Source organism: Ailuropoda melanoleuca, chromosome 2 (assembly GCF_002007445.2).
Source record: "Ailuropoda melanoleuca isolate Jingjing chromosome 2, ASM200744v2, whole genome shotgun sequence".
In the NCBI taxonomy this organism is placed as follows: domain Eukaryota; kingdom Metazoa; phylum Chordata; class Mammalia; order Carnivora; family Ursidae; genus Ailuropoda; species Ailuropoda melanoleuca.
Genome location: NC_048219.1, coordinates 76,178,207 through 76,192,967, shown reverse-complemented (window position 1 = coordinate 76,192,967; position 14,761 = coordinate 76,178,207). Strand labels below are relative to the sequence as shown.

The following is a 14,761-nucleotide window of genomic DNA, read 5'->3' as shown; positions in this document are numbered from 1 at the left end:
AGGCTTAGTGACGACTGCCCACCAGATCAGGGCTTAACTTACATCTTTCATACTTAAATTTTGTGAGTTTTCATCTCTTTTCTATTTTCATGGCCTAGGTTCTTCACGTAAGTTTTGGGGTGTTTTGTTTTGACATTACGTCTTAAAAAGCTTTACAGCAGTGTTTTGTAACAAAGTATAATTTTAAGCCATACACACTTTAAAATTAAAGGGCCCAAAACATGCTAAAAGTTTATTTAAGAGTTTTTATAATGGCTTTGAACTAACAACATTGAAAATGACTTTCTTAGCAGAAAAAAGATCTAGGTTTTTAATAAGATGAACTTTTTTACACATTGGTCAAGTATGTTATTTTTACTAAACAGCAAAATTTCTCACTACGTCCATGGTTCAGTATAAAAAAATGCCATTGTCAGTTAAGAGTTTAAAAAATTATCTCAGCAAGAGGATTAAATTCTAGTCTAGATTCATTTATCTCCCTACTTTTCAAACTCTAGGTAAAGGAATCTAATAAGCTGCCAGAGAACACAATCCCAAGCCTTAATCACAACAGCTGATGAAGCACCTTTTGTAAGACCCCCCCCAACAAGTGCGTGTCCAGACGAATGTTAATTAACATTCTACTATTAAAGGTTAAATATTTACATCATTCTAGAACATTTTAAGCTGTATTACAGTGCTATCATTTCTCCTTAAGGAAAAAGTACTAGATTGAATTTCCCTGCAGTGTTCTGAAAGGAAAGGAAATAAGGTCGTTTTTAAAAAATATATCCATAATAACTAGTGGTTTGCTTATTTTTTTCCTGTATTTTTAAATTCCAACAAAGCATTACTTTGCAAAAGGTCCTTCAGTTCAAATTCAGTGTCTCTGTTTTGATCTCTTTGCAAAAGAACTCTCTGTTCATCCATTCTTTTTGCCTGAGAACGTAAAATCAAGCTAAAAAAGTCCTCATCTGGTACTGTTGGTCCTTTTGTGACGGCAGCTGGTGGAGCACATCTTTGATCATCTAATCTGGACCCCTGAAAATTGACGAGAAAGAGATTAAACCACAAATACTGCATTAATGTTTGTTGTCACAAGAAAAATATTTTTGCCTTGTCTCAGAAATTCAGTCTTGAGACCTGAAGCCTAATAAAACCTTTGCCATGACTTACACCATCAGAATCTAGCAAGCATTATGCGGGAGTGTAACTCCATGGCTTTGGTAAGATTAAGATACAAGGTCAAGTCTTACAGAACAGGGACTGACAAACACAAATCCTTAGAATGTTAGGTACAAAACCCTGCAGCACTACCTTCCAAATACCATGTCAGGCCAAGGGTCAGCGAACCGGAACCCACTGCCTGTTTTTGTACATTTCATTTCCCCACAGTGCTCGTTTGTGATGAACTGCGTGTGGCTGCCTGCCTGCTACAGCGGCAGAGCTGAGCAGTTCTGACAGAGACCATGGGGCCCGAAAAACCTAGAATGTTTTCTGTCTAGCCCTGTCTTAAGCATTTAAATCTGTTAAACAGCCCAGATTTCTTCCTTGAAGTCGTAACTTACCGACTCTTATTTTAGAAGTACAGGAAATGTTACTGATAACTAAAAATACAAGCACGTACGGGGGTACACGGAGCGTCTGGTACCATAGCTCGAGAGCGGGCATGTGCTAGCCCACCTCGGAGGGCCCGCCTGTGCTGGGCGCTGTGCACCGACGTGCCTTAGCGCTTCGCCCCACAGCCCGGGACCCTCGCAGGCAGTTGTTCGCTGGCCGCCTCGTGAGCAGCTGCCCGCCGCACGTTGCATTTCTCCTGTCTTCAAGCTGAGTTGATTTCACTGTCCTCCAGCTAATCCGGCACCTGGGTCCCTAGACCTCTTCTCTTCTTGCCTGCCTTCTTTACCTCGGCCTCATCCGTTCGCTCCCATGGTCACAGGACAGACTTGGTCACTCTCCGTAATTGGCACTGTCTTTACAATCATGATTTAAGACATCCCATGTTGACTGCTACCTCCAATTCCAGATCAGGCTAGAACGTAATCCCCCAGGAATTTTTTTTTTTAATTGTAAAAGAAAGTTTACCACTTTATTTTTCAGTGTACAGTTTAGTATTAAGCACATTCATCCTGCTGTGTGGTCATCACCATCCATATCCAGAACATTTCCGTCTTGTAAAACCCAAACTCTAACCCTATCAAACAGGAGCTCCCATTCTCCCCTCTGCAGCCCCTGGCAGCCACCATTCTGCTTTGTCTCTATGAATCTGACTGCCTCATACGAGTGCAACTGCCTGTTTTTCAGCATAACGCCTTCAGGGTTCCCCCGTGTTGCAGCTTGGCAGAATTTTCCTCATTTTTAAGGCTGAAAATTATTCTGTTGTGTAGTATACCACATTTTCTCCATCTGCCAGTGGGCAGTTGGTTGCCTCTACCTTTCGGCTGTTGTGAATCATGCTGCTTGAACATGGGTGTACAAATATCTGTTCATATCTGGGATCTCAGTTGCTTGGGTATATATCCAGAAATGAGACTGTTGGATCATATGGTAATTTTAAGTTTTTGAGGAAACACCATACTGTTTTTGTTTTTTTTTAACATTTAAGCTGAGTTTTAATCCTGAGAATTTCTTGAAGGCAGTCTTGGTTTCCATTGTCTCATTCAGTTTTTCATCAGCTTGCTGACAAGCCTGTTAAGCTTATTTTTTTCTTTTATATTCAGTTAGTTAACATATGGTGTATTACTAGTTTCATAGGTAGAACTCAGTGATTCATCAGTTGTCTATAACACCCAGTGCTCATTACATCACATGCCCTCCTTAATGCCCATCACCAGTTAACCCCATCCCTCCACCCTCCACCCCTCCAGCAGCCCTCAGTTTGTTTCCTATACTTAAGAGTCCCTTATGGTTCTCTGATTTCGTCTTGTTTTATTTCTCCCTCCCTTCCCCTATGATCCTGTTTTTTTTTCTTAAATTCCACAAATGAGTGAGATCATATGATAACTGTCTTTCCTGACTATTTCACTTAGCATAACACCCTCTAGTTCAGGCCATGTCACTGTAAATGGCAAGATTTCTTTCTTTCTTTTTTTTTTTTTTTTTGACGGCTGAGAGTATTCCATTGTATATATACCACATCTTCTGTATCCATTAATCTTTTGATGGACATCTGGGCTCTTTCCATAGTTTGTTGTGGACATCGCTGCTGTAAGCACTGGGGTGCAGGTGCCCCTTCAGATCACTACATTTGTGTCTATGGGGTAAACACCCAGTAATGCAATTGCTGGGTCATAGGGTAGTTCTATTTTTAACTTTTTGAGGAACCTCCATACTGTTTTCCAGAGTGGCTGCACCAGCTTGTATGCCCACCAACAGTGCAACAGGGTTCCCCTTTCTCTGCATCCTCGCCAACATCTGCCATTTCCTGACTTGTTAATTTTAGCCATTCTGACTGGTGTGAGGTGGTATCTCATTGTGGTTTTTAGTTGTATTTTCCTGATACTGAGCATTTTTTCATGTGTCTGTTGGCCATTTGTATGTCTTCTTTGGCAAAATGGCTGTTCATGCCTTCTGCTCGTTTCTTTTTCTTTTTTAAAGATTTTATTTGAGAGGGGGAGTGAGCACACGCATAAGCAGGGGGAGCTGCAGGGGGAGAGGGAGAAGCAGGTTCCCGCTGAGCAGGGAGCCTGGCGGGGGCTCGATTCCAGGACCCTGAGATCATGACCAGAGCCGAAGGCAGACGCTTAACCAACTGAGTCACCCAGGCGCCCCTCTTCTGTCCATTTCTTGATTGGATTATGTGTTCTTTGGGTGTTGAGTCTGATAGGTTCTTTATAGATTTTGGACACTAGCCCTTTATCTGATGTCATTTGCAAATATCTTCTCCCATTCTGTTGGTTGTCTTGGTTTTGTTGACTGTTTCCTTTGCTGTGCAGAGGCTTTTTATCTTGGTAGGTCCCAAGAGTTCATTTTTGCCTTTGTTTCCCTTGCCTTTGGAGATGTGTCTAGCAAGAAGTTGCAGCCGAGATCACAGAGCTTTTGATGGTTTCCTTGTCTCACATTTAGGTCTTTCATCCATTTGAGTCTATTTTTATGTATGGTGTAAAAAAAATGGTCCAGTTTCATTCTTCTGTATGTGGCTAACCAACTTTCCCAACACCATTTGTTGAAGGGACTGTTTTTTTTCCATTGGATACTCTTTCCTGCTTTGGTGAAGATTAATTGGCCATAGAGTTGAGGGTCCATTTTTGGGTTCTCTCTTCTGTTCCACTGATGTATGTGTGTTTTGTGCCAGTACCATACTGTCTTGATGATTACAGCTTTCTAATAGAGCTTGAAGTCCAGAATTGTGATGCCACCAGCTTTGGTTTTCTTTTTCAACATTCCTTTGGATATTCGGGGTCTTTTCTGGTTCCATACAAATTTTAGAATTATTTGTTCCAGCTCTGTGAAAAAACTTGATAGTATTTTGATAGGGATTATATTGAATGTATAGATTGCCCTAGGTAGCATAGGCATTTTAACAATATTTGTTCTTCCAACCCATGAGCATGAGACATTTTTTCCATTTCTTTAGATCTTCCTCAGTTTCTTTCGTGAGTGTTCTATAATTTTCTGAGTACAGATCCTTCACCTCTTTGGCTAGGTTTATTCCCAGGTATCTTATGGTTTTGGGATCATTGTAAAGGGATGAACTCCTTAATTTCTCTTCCTTCTTAGTATATAGAAACGCAACTGATTCTGTGCATTGATTTTACATTCTGCCACACTGCTGAATTCCTGTATGAGTTCTAGCAATTTTGGGGTGGAGTCCTTTGGGTTTTCCACATAGAGTATCATGTCATCTGCAAAGAGAGTTTGACTTCTTTGCTGATTCGGATGCCTTTTATTTCTTTTTGTTGTCTGATTACTGAGGCTAGGACTTTTAGTACTATGTTGAACAGTGCTAAGACTGGACATCCCTGTTGTGTTCCTGACCTTAGGGGAAAAGCTCTCAGTTCTTCCCCACTGAGAATGATACTCACTGTGGGATTTTTATATATGGCTTTTATGATATTCTCTATCCCTACACTACAAAGAGTTTTAATCATGAAAGGATGCTGTACTTTGTCAAATGCTTTTTCTGTATCCACTGAGAGGATCATATGGTTCTTGTCCTTTCTTTTATTAATGTGATGTATCACTCTGATTGATTTGCGGCTGCTGAGCCACCCTTGTGGCCCAGGAATAAATCCCACTTGGTCATGGTGAATAATCCTTTTAATGTACTGTTGTTGGATCCTATTGGGTAGTATCTTGGTAAGAATTTTTGCATCCATGTTTATCAGGGATATTGGTCTGTAATTCTTTTTAGTGGGGTCTTTGGTTTTGGAATCAAGGTAATGGCTGGCCTCACAAAATGAGTTTGGAAGTTTTCCTTCCATTTCTATTTTCTGAAACAGCTTTAGAAGAACAGGTGTTAATTCTTCTTTAAATGTTTGGTATAATTCCCCTGGGAAGCCCTCCAGCCCTGGACTCTTGTTTGTTGGGAGATTTTTGATTACTGCTTCAATTTCCTTGCTGGTTATGGGTCTGTTTAGGTTTTCTGTTTCTTCCTGGTTCAGTTTTGGTTTTTTATACGTCTCTAGGAACATATCCATTTCTTCCAAATTCCCTAAATTGTTGGCATATAGTTGCTCACCATGTGTTCTTATAATTGTATTTCCTTGGTGTTGGTCGTGATCTCTTCTCTTTCATTCATGATTTTATTAATTTGGGTCCTTTTTCTTTTCTTTTTGATAAGTCTGGCTAGGGTTTTATCGATCTTACTAATTCTTTCAAAGAACCAGCTCCTAGTTTTGTTGATCTGTTCAGTTCTTTGGGTTTCTATTTCATTGATTTCTGCTCTCATCTTTATTATTTTCTCTTCTCCTGCTGGGTTTAGGCTTTGCTATTCTTTCTTCAGCTCCTTTAAGTGTAAGGTTAGGTTCTATATTTGAGACCTTTCTTGTTTCTTGAGAAAGGCTTATATTGCTATGTACTTCCCTCTTAAGACCGCCTTTACTGCATCCCAAAGGTTTTGAACAGTTGTTTTCATTTTCATTTGTTTCCATGAATTTTTAAAATTCTTCTTTAATTTCATGGTTGATCGTTTCACTCTTTAGTAGGATGCTCTTTAGCCTCCATGTATTTGAGTTCTTTCCAACTTTCCTCTTGTGACTTAGAGTTTCAAAGCATTGTGGTCCAAAAATATGCAGGGAATGATCCCAGTCTTTTGGTACCAGTTGAGACCTGATTTGTGACCCAGTATATGATCTATTCTGGAGAATGTTCCATGTGGACTTGAGAAGAATGTGTATTCTGGGGGCAACTGGGTGGCTCAGTCGGTTAAGCCTTCAGTTCAGGTCGTGATCCCAGGGTCCTGGAATTGGGTCCTGCATCTGGCTCCCTACTCAGCAAGGAGCTTGTTTCTCCCTCTCCCTCTGCTTCCTGCTCTTACTGCTTGTGCTCTGTCAAATAAGTAAAATCTAAAAAAAAGAAAAGTGTATTCTGCTGCTTTAGGATGGAGTGCTCTGAATATATCTGTGAAATCCATCTAGTCCAGTGTGTCATTCAAAGCCCTTTTTTCTTTGCTGAACTTCTGCTTAGATGATCTGCCCATTGCGATGAGTGAGGTGTTAAAGTCCCCTACTATTGGGGCGCCTGGGTGGCTCAGTCAGTTAAGTGTCTGCCTTCAGCTCAGGTCATAGATCTCGGGGTCTTGGGATTGAGCCCGAGTTGGGCTCCCTGCTCAGTGGGGAGTCTGCTTCTCCCTCTCCTTACCTCTTGTGTGCTCTCTCTCTCTCTAAATAAATCTTTAAAAAATTTAATTGTTATTAATTGGTTTATACAATTGGCTGGTCCCATGTTAGGGGCATAAATATTTACAATTGTTAGATCTTGTTGGATAGACCCTTTAATTACGATATAGTGTCCTTCCTCATTTCTTATTACAGTCTTTGGTTTAAAATTTCATTTGTTTGATGTAAGGATTGCCACCCCAGCTTTCTTTTGATGTCCATTAGCATGATAAATGGTTTTCCACCCCCTCACTTTCAATCCGGAGGTGTCTTTGGGTCTAAAGTGAGTCTCTTGCAGACAGCACATCATTGGTCTTTCTTTTTTATCCAGTCTCATACCCCTTGTCTTTTGATTGGGGCATTTAGTGCATTTACCTTCAGAGTACTATTGAAAGATATGAATTTAGTGCCATTGAATTACCTGTAAAATCACTGTTTCTGTATCTTGTCCCTGTTCCTTTCTGGTCTATGTTACTTTTGGGCTCTCTCTTTGCTTAAAGCATCTCCCTTAATATTTCTTGCAGGGCTGGTTTAGTGATCACAAATTAAACTAGTCTTTTAGTTTTAGTTTCTTCTGGAAGCTTTATTATCTTTCTTATTTTGAATAACTTCCTAGCTGGATAAAGTATTCTTGGCTACATATTTCTCATTAAGCACCCTGAATATATCATGCCAGTCCTTTCTGGCCTGCCGGGTCTCTGTGGATAGGTCTTCTGCCAGTCTAATGTTTCTGCCTTTGTAGGTTATAGACCTCTTGTCCCGAGCTGCTTTCAGGATTTTCTCTTGGTCTCTGAGATCTGCAAGCTTCACTATTGTATGTCAATGTGTTGACCTATTTTTACTGATCTTGAGGGGGGGTTCTCTGTGCCTCCCAGACTTGAATGCTTGTTTCTTTCCCCAGATTAGGAAAGTTCTCAGCTATAATTTGCTCCAGTATAACTTATGTACCCCCCCTTCTTCTTCTGGGATCCCAGTTATTATATTGTTTCACTTTATGGTATCACTTCTCTCTCGAATTCTTCCCTCGTGATCCAGTAGTTGTTTATCTGTTTTTCTCAGCTTCTTCATTCTCCATCATTTTGTCCTCTGTATCACTCATTCTCTCTTCTGCCTCATTTACCCTAGCAGTTAGAGCCTCCATTTTTTACTGCATCTCACTGATAGCCTTTTTGATTTCAATATAGATTTTAGTTCTTTTATTTCTCCAGAAAGGGATTCTCTAGTATCTTCCATGCTTTTTTCAAGCCCAGCTAGTATCGTTACAGTTGTTATAAATTGTTCTAGTTCCAACATTTTACTTATATCCATACTGATTATGTCCCTGGTGAGTCAGTACTGCTTCTTGGTCTCTTTTGAGGTGAGTTTTTCCATCTTGTCATTCTTGCAGAAAGTGGTTGTCTTTCTACATGTAGAATTGCAGCAATTCTTTTTCTTAGATCTCTGGTTGAGTTCACAGGTGTTCAGAATGATTTGATGGCTATGTAGCTGAATTCCTGGGACCAGACAAAACTGAGTTCTACTCCTTTGCCATCTTGGAAAGACCCTCCTTACTGTTTTTCATAGCAGCTCCACCATTTTCTATTTCCCCCTGCAGGGCACTGACAGTTCCAGTTTATCCACATCCTCACCAATGCTCGTTGTTTTCTGGTGGGGTTTTTTGTTTTTTAATGGTAGCTTCCTAATGGGTGTGAGATGGTATTGCATTGTGGTTTTGATTTGCATTTCTCTAATGATTTGTTATGCTGAGCATCCCTTCCTGTGATTATTGGCCATTTGTGTATTTTCTTTGGAGAAATATCTGTTTGGATTCTTTGGGCGGGGTGGGGGAGAGGCAGAGAGAATATTAAGCAGGCTCCACACCTAGTGCAGAGCCCACCACGGGGCTCAATATCATGACCCTGAGATCACGACCTGAGCTGAGATCAAAAGTTGGTTACTTAACCGACTTAGCCACCCAGGTCCCCCGCCCATTTCTGAAATAGGTTTTTTTTTGTAATTAAGGTTTAGAGTTTTCTGTATTCTGAATTAATCCTTTATCGGTTACATGATGTGCAGATATTTTCTGCAAGTTGCCTTTTTACTTTTGTAAAAGTGTTTGATGTGCAAAAGTTTTAAATTGTCGGGGCGCCTGAGTGGCACAGCCGTTAAGCGTCTGCCTTCGGCTCAGGGCGTGATCCCATCATTATGGGATCGAGCCCAACATCAGGCTCCTCTGCTATGAGCCTTCTTCTTCCTCTCCCACTCCCCCTGCTTGTGTTCCCTCTCTCGCTGGCTGTCTCTATCTCTGTTGAATAAAAAAAAAAAAAAAAAAAAAAAATCTTAAAAAAAAAAAGTTTTAAATTGTCATGACATCCAATTTGTCTATTTCTTCTTTTGTTGCCTGTGCCTTTGGTGTCATAACTAAGAAATCACTGCCAAATCCAAAATCCTGAAGCTTTCTCATGTTTTCTACAAATTTTATAGTCTTAGCTCTTACATTTAGGTCTTTGATCCATTCTGAATCAGTTTTTACATATGGCGCTAGGTAAGGGTGCAGCTTCATTCTTTTGCATGTGGATGGTTTTCCCAGAATCATTTGCTGATGAGTTGATTTCCCCATTTAATAGTCGTGGCATACTTGCTGAAAATCATTCGACCACATATTCAAGGATTTATTTCTGGGCTCTCTTTCCTATTGGTGTATATGTCTGTCATTATGCCAGTACCATAACTGTTTGATTATTGTAGCTTTGTAGTAAAATTTGAAATCAGGAAATGTGAGGCCTCCAACTTTGTTCTGCTTGCGCAAGATTGTTTCAGTTATTTGGGTTGCTGTGGAAATCTCAGGATGGAATTTTCTGTTCCTGTAAAAAACCTTATTTACATTTTGATAAGGAATGCACTGAATCTGTGGATTCACTCTGGGTGGTACTGGCATTTTAACAATATTAAGTCTTCTAATCCATGAACGTGAGATTTTTTTCCATTTTATCTGAGGTTTTCATGTCTTTCAGAAATATAATTTTCATTGTTCAAGTCTCTAACCTCCCTGGTTAAGTTCATTCTTGGGTATCTTATTCTTTTTGATGCTATTTTAAGAAGAACCGTTAATTTCCTTTTTAGTGTGTTCATCATTGTTAGTGTATGGAAACAACTGATATTTGGATATTAATTTTGTATCTTGTTATTTTGCTGAATTTCTTAGTTCTGACAGGGTTTTTTGTGGGTTTTGGTGAAATCTTTAGGGCTTTCTATATCTAAGATTGTCATTTCTGAACAGAATTTTTTTTCCTTTCCAATCTGGATTTTTTTTTCCTTGCCTAATTCCTCTGCTAGAAGTTCCAGTATTATGTTGAATAGAGGTGGTGAAAGTGGGCTCCTTGTATTGATCTTAGAGAATACCTTTTGTCTTTTACTGTTGAGTATGATGGTAGCTGTGGATATTTCATAAATGACTTTTTTTTTTGTATTCTCAATTTGAGTGCACATGTGCATGCACACAGGGTGAAGGACAAGGACACTCTACGCCAAGCCCCACACGGGGCTCAATCCCACAATCCTGAGACCTGATCTGAAATCAGGAGTCAGGTATGCAACCAATTCAGTCACCCAGGCACCCGTCATAAATGACTTTTATTATGTTGTGGTAGTTTCTTACTATTCCTAGTTTGTAGAGTGTTTTTAAGATGAAAATGTTGAATTTTGTCAAATACTTTTCTTACATCCATTTAGATGATCGAGTGTTTTCTTTTTTTTTTCCACTTTCATTCTATTAATGTGGTGTATGTATTGCACTGATTGATGCCCCTATGTTGAACCATCCCTGCATTCCAGGAATAAATTCCTCCTGGGCATGGTGTATAATCTGTTTACTGGATTCTGTTAGCTCGTATTTTATTGATGATCTTTGCATCTATATTAAAAATGGATATTGGCCTCATAAGTTTTTTGTGGTGTCTTGTCTGGCTTTGGTATCAGGACAATATTGGCCTCATAGAATGACTTAGGAATAGGAAGTAGTCCCTTCTCTTCAGTTTTTTGCAAGAGTATGAGGACTGGTGTTAGTTCTTCTTTAAATGTTTGGTAGAATTCACCAGTGAAGCCCATCAGGTCCAGGGCTTTTCTTTGTCAGGAGGTTTTGATTACTGATATAATCTCCTTATGGATTATGGGTCTATTTTCTATTCATGATTCAGTGTTGGATGATTTTGTGTTTCTAGTTATTTATCCATTTCATATAGGTTATCCAACTTGTTGGCATATAATCACTCACAGTATTCTCCTAAAATTATTTTTATTTCTGTAGAATATGAGTAATGTCCCCATTTTTGTTTCTATTTTAGTAATTTGAGGCTTCTCTTTTCCTTACTCTAGTTAAATGTTTACCAGTTGTATTAAATGTTTGTCAGTTCTGTTAAACTTTTCAAATAACCACCTTTAAAAGACTTGATTTTTTTTTCTACTTTTCCTGTTCTCCATCTCCTTCCTTCTGCTGGTTTTAGGTTTAGTTCTTTTTCTAGCCCCTTAAGCTGTGAAGTTAGGTTGTTAATGTGAGATCTTCCTTCTTACAGCTATAAAATTTTCCTGAGTACTGCTTTCACTGCATCCCAAAATTTTAGAATATTGTGTTTTCATTTTCATCAGTCTCTAATTTCCCTTGTAATTTCCTCTTTACCTACTGGTTAATGTCCACAAATTTGTGAATTCTCCATTTTTCATTCTGTTATTGCTTCTAACTTCATCCTGTTGTGGTCAGGGTATCTTCTCATACAGAATACCTTCTGTGTGTGATATCTGTCTTTAAACATTGTTAAGACTTATTTTGTGGCCTAACCGATGGTCTATCCTAGAGAATATCCCATGTGCACTTGAGAAGAATGTATGTTCTGTGAGAACTAGCTGGCCTATTGCATTGTTCAAGTTTATCATCTGCCTGATTGTCCTACGTATTATTGGGGGGGGGGTTGAAACCTTCAACTATTTTTGTAGAAATGTTCATTTCTCCCTTCAGTTCTTTCAATTTTTGCTTCATATATGTTGATGGTCTGTTATTAGGGACATGTCTTCAGTTTTTCTTAAAGCCACTGGGATCACTGTTACTTTTCACTTCCATACCTTTCATTTCCTTACTTCCCTTTTTAGATGCAGCCTAGATTCCAAAGTCCCTTATTAAAATAATTACCTGGTATGTGCATCTCTCCCCCTCTGTCCTTTCTGTCAAAATACTGACCTTGATTAAATCTCTGTATCCTTAAGTAGCTGGTTATGCTTTGAGAAAATACACCACTGTACTGACCTATTTCAGTGACTTATTTCAAATGAGTCCTCAGGGTAGTTCAATATGCTTTCAGTTTCTCAAAGGAACTATGTTCCACAATCTCCACTAATGGCCCTCCTTCTTATTTTGCTAAGAAAAGCCGCTCGAGAGAATTCCTACCTACACCTCCCTCCAAATCTGCAGACGTACACTCTGCCTTCCTTCTCACCCACACGAAAACTTCGGTTACCCCATACTGTGCTGCATCACTGCTTCCTCCCTCTACTGGATCATTTCTGTCAGCATACATGCAGTATTAACTCCCCAAATAAGAAAAAAACCCACTTCTATCTCCCCTTTTACACTTTCCATTTTCTCAACCCCCTCAATCCTTTGTCCCCATCATGTCACTAAAACAGTATCTTTCAAAATGCCTAATAATCTCCATGTTGCCAAATCTAGAAGATCAACCATCATCTTACTTGGCTGCTTAGCAGTGTTCTGAAAATGCTTTCTTCAATTTGCTGCCACCACTCTCTGGGCTGACTGCTGCTTTTCTAGCTTTTTGTCCTCTATTCAGTGAGATTTTAGAATGCCCAGGGCTTAGTTTTCCTGTTTTCTTCAGATACTATCTTCCCAAGGCTTTAATACCCAGCTGTATGCTGCTGATGACTCCCAAAATCTCTTTTCTCTGGGGCTCCAGATTTTTATATCCAGTTGCCTATTCAACATCTCCACTTGAGTATCTACTTAAATTTGAGTTATGTATGTATCTAAGGTAGAACTGCTTTTTCTTCCCAAACCCATTTCTCGACTTCTCCATTTCAGTAAACTGTACCATTCACTCAGTGCAAAGCCAAAAAGATAGGAGCCTTCCTTGATTCTTTCTTATACCCTCCATCCAATTTATTTACAGGTCTTTCTAGTCAACCATAACTTCAAATTATATCCTTAGTCTTACTGCCTATCATCACTACCATCCACTACTATGCTAGTCAAAGTCACCAATTATCTTGTGTCTGAATTTTCCGTATTAGTTTTTCTACTGACACCTTTTGCAATTCCACATGCTTTCAGCAGGAGCCAGGATAATCTTTCAGACTGTCCAATGTCTTCCTATTGCATTTGGAATATAAGACCTCATTATGGCCTGCAAGATATAGGCTGGTTATTTCTCCATCCGCATCTCCTACCACTCTCCCTTATCCTTTATTCACTCCATGCCAGTCATACTGGCCACCTTGCCATTCCCTGAACCTGCTAAGCTTTTATATCCAAGAAGAGACTTGTTGTCTCTGCATGGAACATTTTCACTAAATATTCACATGGCTATTTCACCTCATTCGGATCTCTGTTCATATGCCAATCCTGAAACATCTTTCCTAACCACCATCAGCCCTAGATACCCCACTCTCGTTATCTTGCTTTACTTTTCTTTATAGCACGTTATCAGTACCTGACATATAATATCTATATACACATACATACTTACTGTCTCTCACACTAAAATGTAGGCTCCTTTAGAAGCCAAGTAGGTCTCAAATGTCTAAAATAATGCAGAGAACATAATAGGTGCCCAATAATTTTGTTGAATGAGAGGTAAGTAGTATATGTGTCATCTCATCTTTTCATGAATGAGAAAACATAGAACTAGGGTCCGGCAGAGGAAATGTCTCTTCAGTAAAAATTTTTCTTGTGGTCCTGTTCAAGCCATTTGAGACACTCCTTAACCATGTTGGCAAATAATTATTAAAATAACTAAAAAATGAAAGCTATCTCAATATGTACATTATTCCTAAAGCTCTCTAGAGAGGGCCCCAGCTAGACTCTACCCCTATTAATCACTGACTGTTCCCAATGCTTTCTCCTGACATTTAGAAAAGAGAGCCTTTTTTTAAGAGGGGCTCTTTTCTAGGTCTCCTTTTACTCTCTTCACAGTCTCCTCTCCACCACAGCTCAGAAACTCATTAGCAACATTTCACCTTACCTCACCTCACCACCCAAAATAATACAAAGTAAAAAGCCATCACAGGGATCTATAGTGTCTGATGGACCCCTGAATAATAAGTGTGTCCCTAATACAAAATGAGCCTTTCCCAAATTAGAACTATAATACTGACCAAGGTCTATGCCGCATCTGAGCCATACGCAGACTGACACAAATACGCACACGTACCTGACATTTTACAAGGATGTCAAAGAAGTCTTCCTCAGGCTCTTTGTTGTCATTAGTCATCAGGTGGCCAAGTACAGACTTATTGTTGTTTTGTGTCAGACGAAGCCCTGGCAAATTACTGAAACTGGCCCTTTGGTCATCGAGACGGCGGCTCTGTGAGCTGGCAAGAAGGTCTAAAAACTCATCCGTGTTGGGGGATACCATGGAAACAGATGGTGCTATGAATAGGAAAAAAAATCCATAACATTACAAAAATATTTAAGCATATTTTTAATATACATATAGCTCCTTTCTGCCTTGTTCAGTCCCAACATCCACTCTGTCCCCCTGCTTTAGCTCTGTCACTTAGAGTCACTGATAGGCTGGGGCCTGACAAGATGGACAAAGAGGGAAGAATAAATCCCAGAGTACTTCAGATGATCCAGGTTGATGTTATTCAGATTTGACTGTATTTCCTTTTATCTAACGCCCACTCAAAATGCAACTTTACAAGGGGTGCTGGCTCAGCTGGTTAACTGTCTGGGTCTTGATCTCACAGTCATGAGTTTGAGT

The 14,761-nt window shown here is 39.5% G+C and overlaps 1 protein-coding gene across 7 annotated transcripts in view; it reads right to left on the bottom strand.

Moving 5' to 3' along the window:
• Nucleotides 1–231: 231 nt before the first annotated feature.
• The window catches only part of GPSM2 (G protein signaling modulator 2), a 90,187-nt gene continuing 75,657 nt past the window's right edge, over nucleotides 232–14,761 (bottom strand). For all 7 annotated transcript variants that reach the window (XM_034654010.1, XM_034654012.1, XM_034654013.1 and 4 more), the window contains 2 exons: nucleotides 14,210–14,427; nucleotides 232–1,020 (listed from right to left, as the gene is read on the bottom strand). In XM_034654010.1, the coding sequence (XP_034509901.1) occupies nucleotides 793–1,020; nucleotides 14,210–14,427 (446 nt within the window). In that variant the 3' untranslated portion in view covers nucleotides 232–792. The remainder of the gene's footprint in view (nucleotides 1,021–14,209; nucleotides 14,428–14,761) is intronic.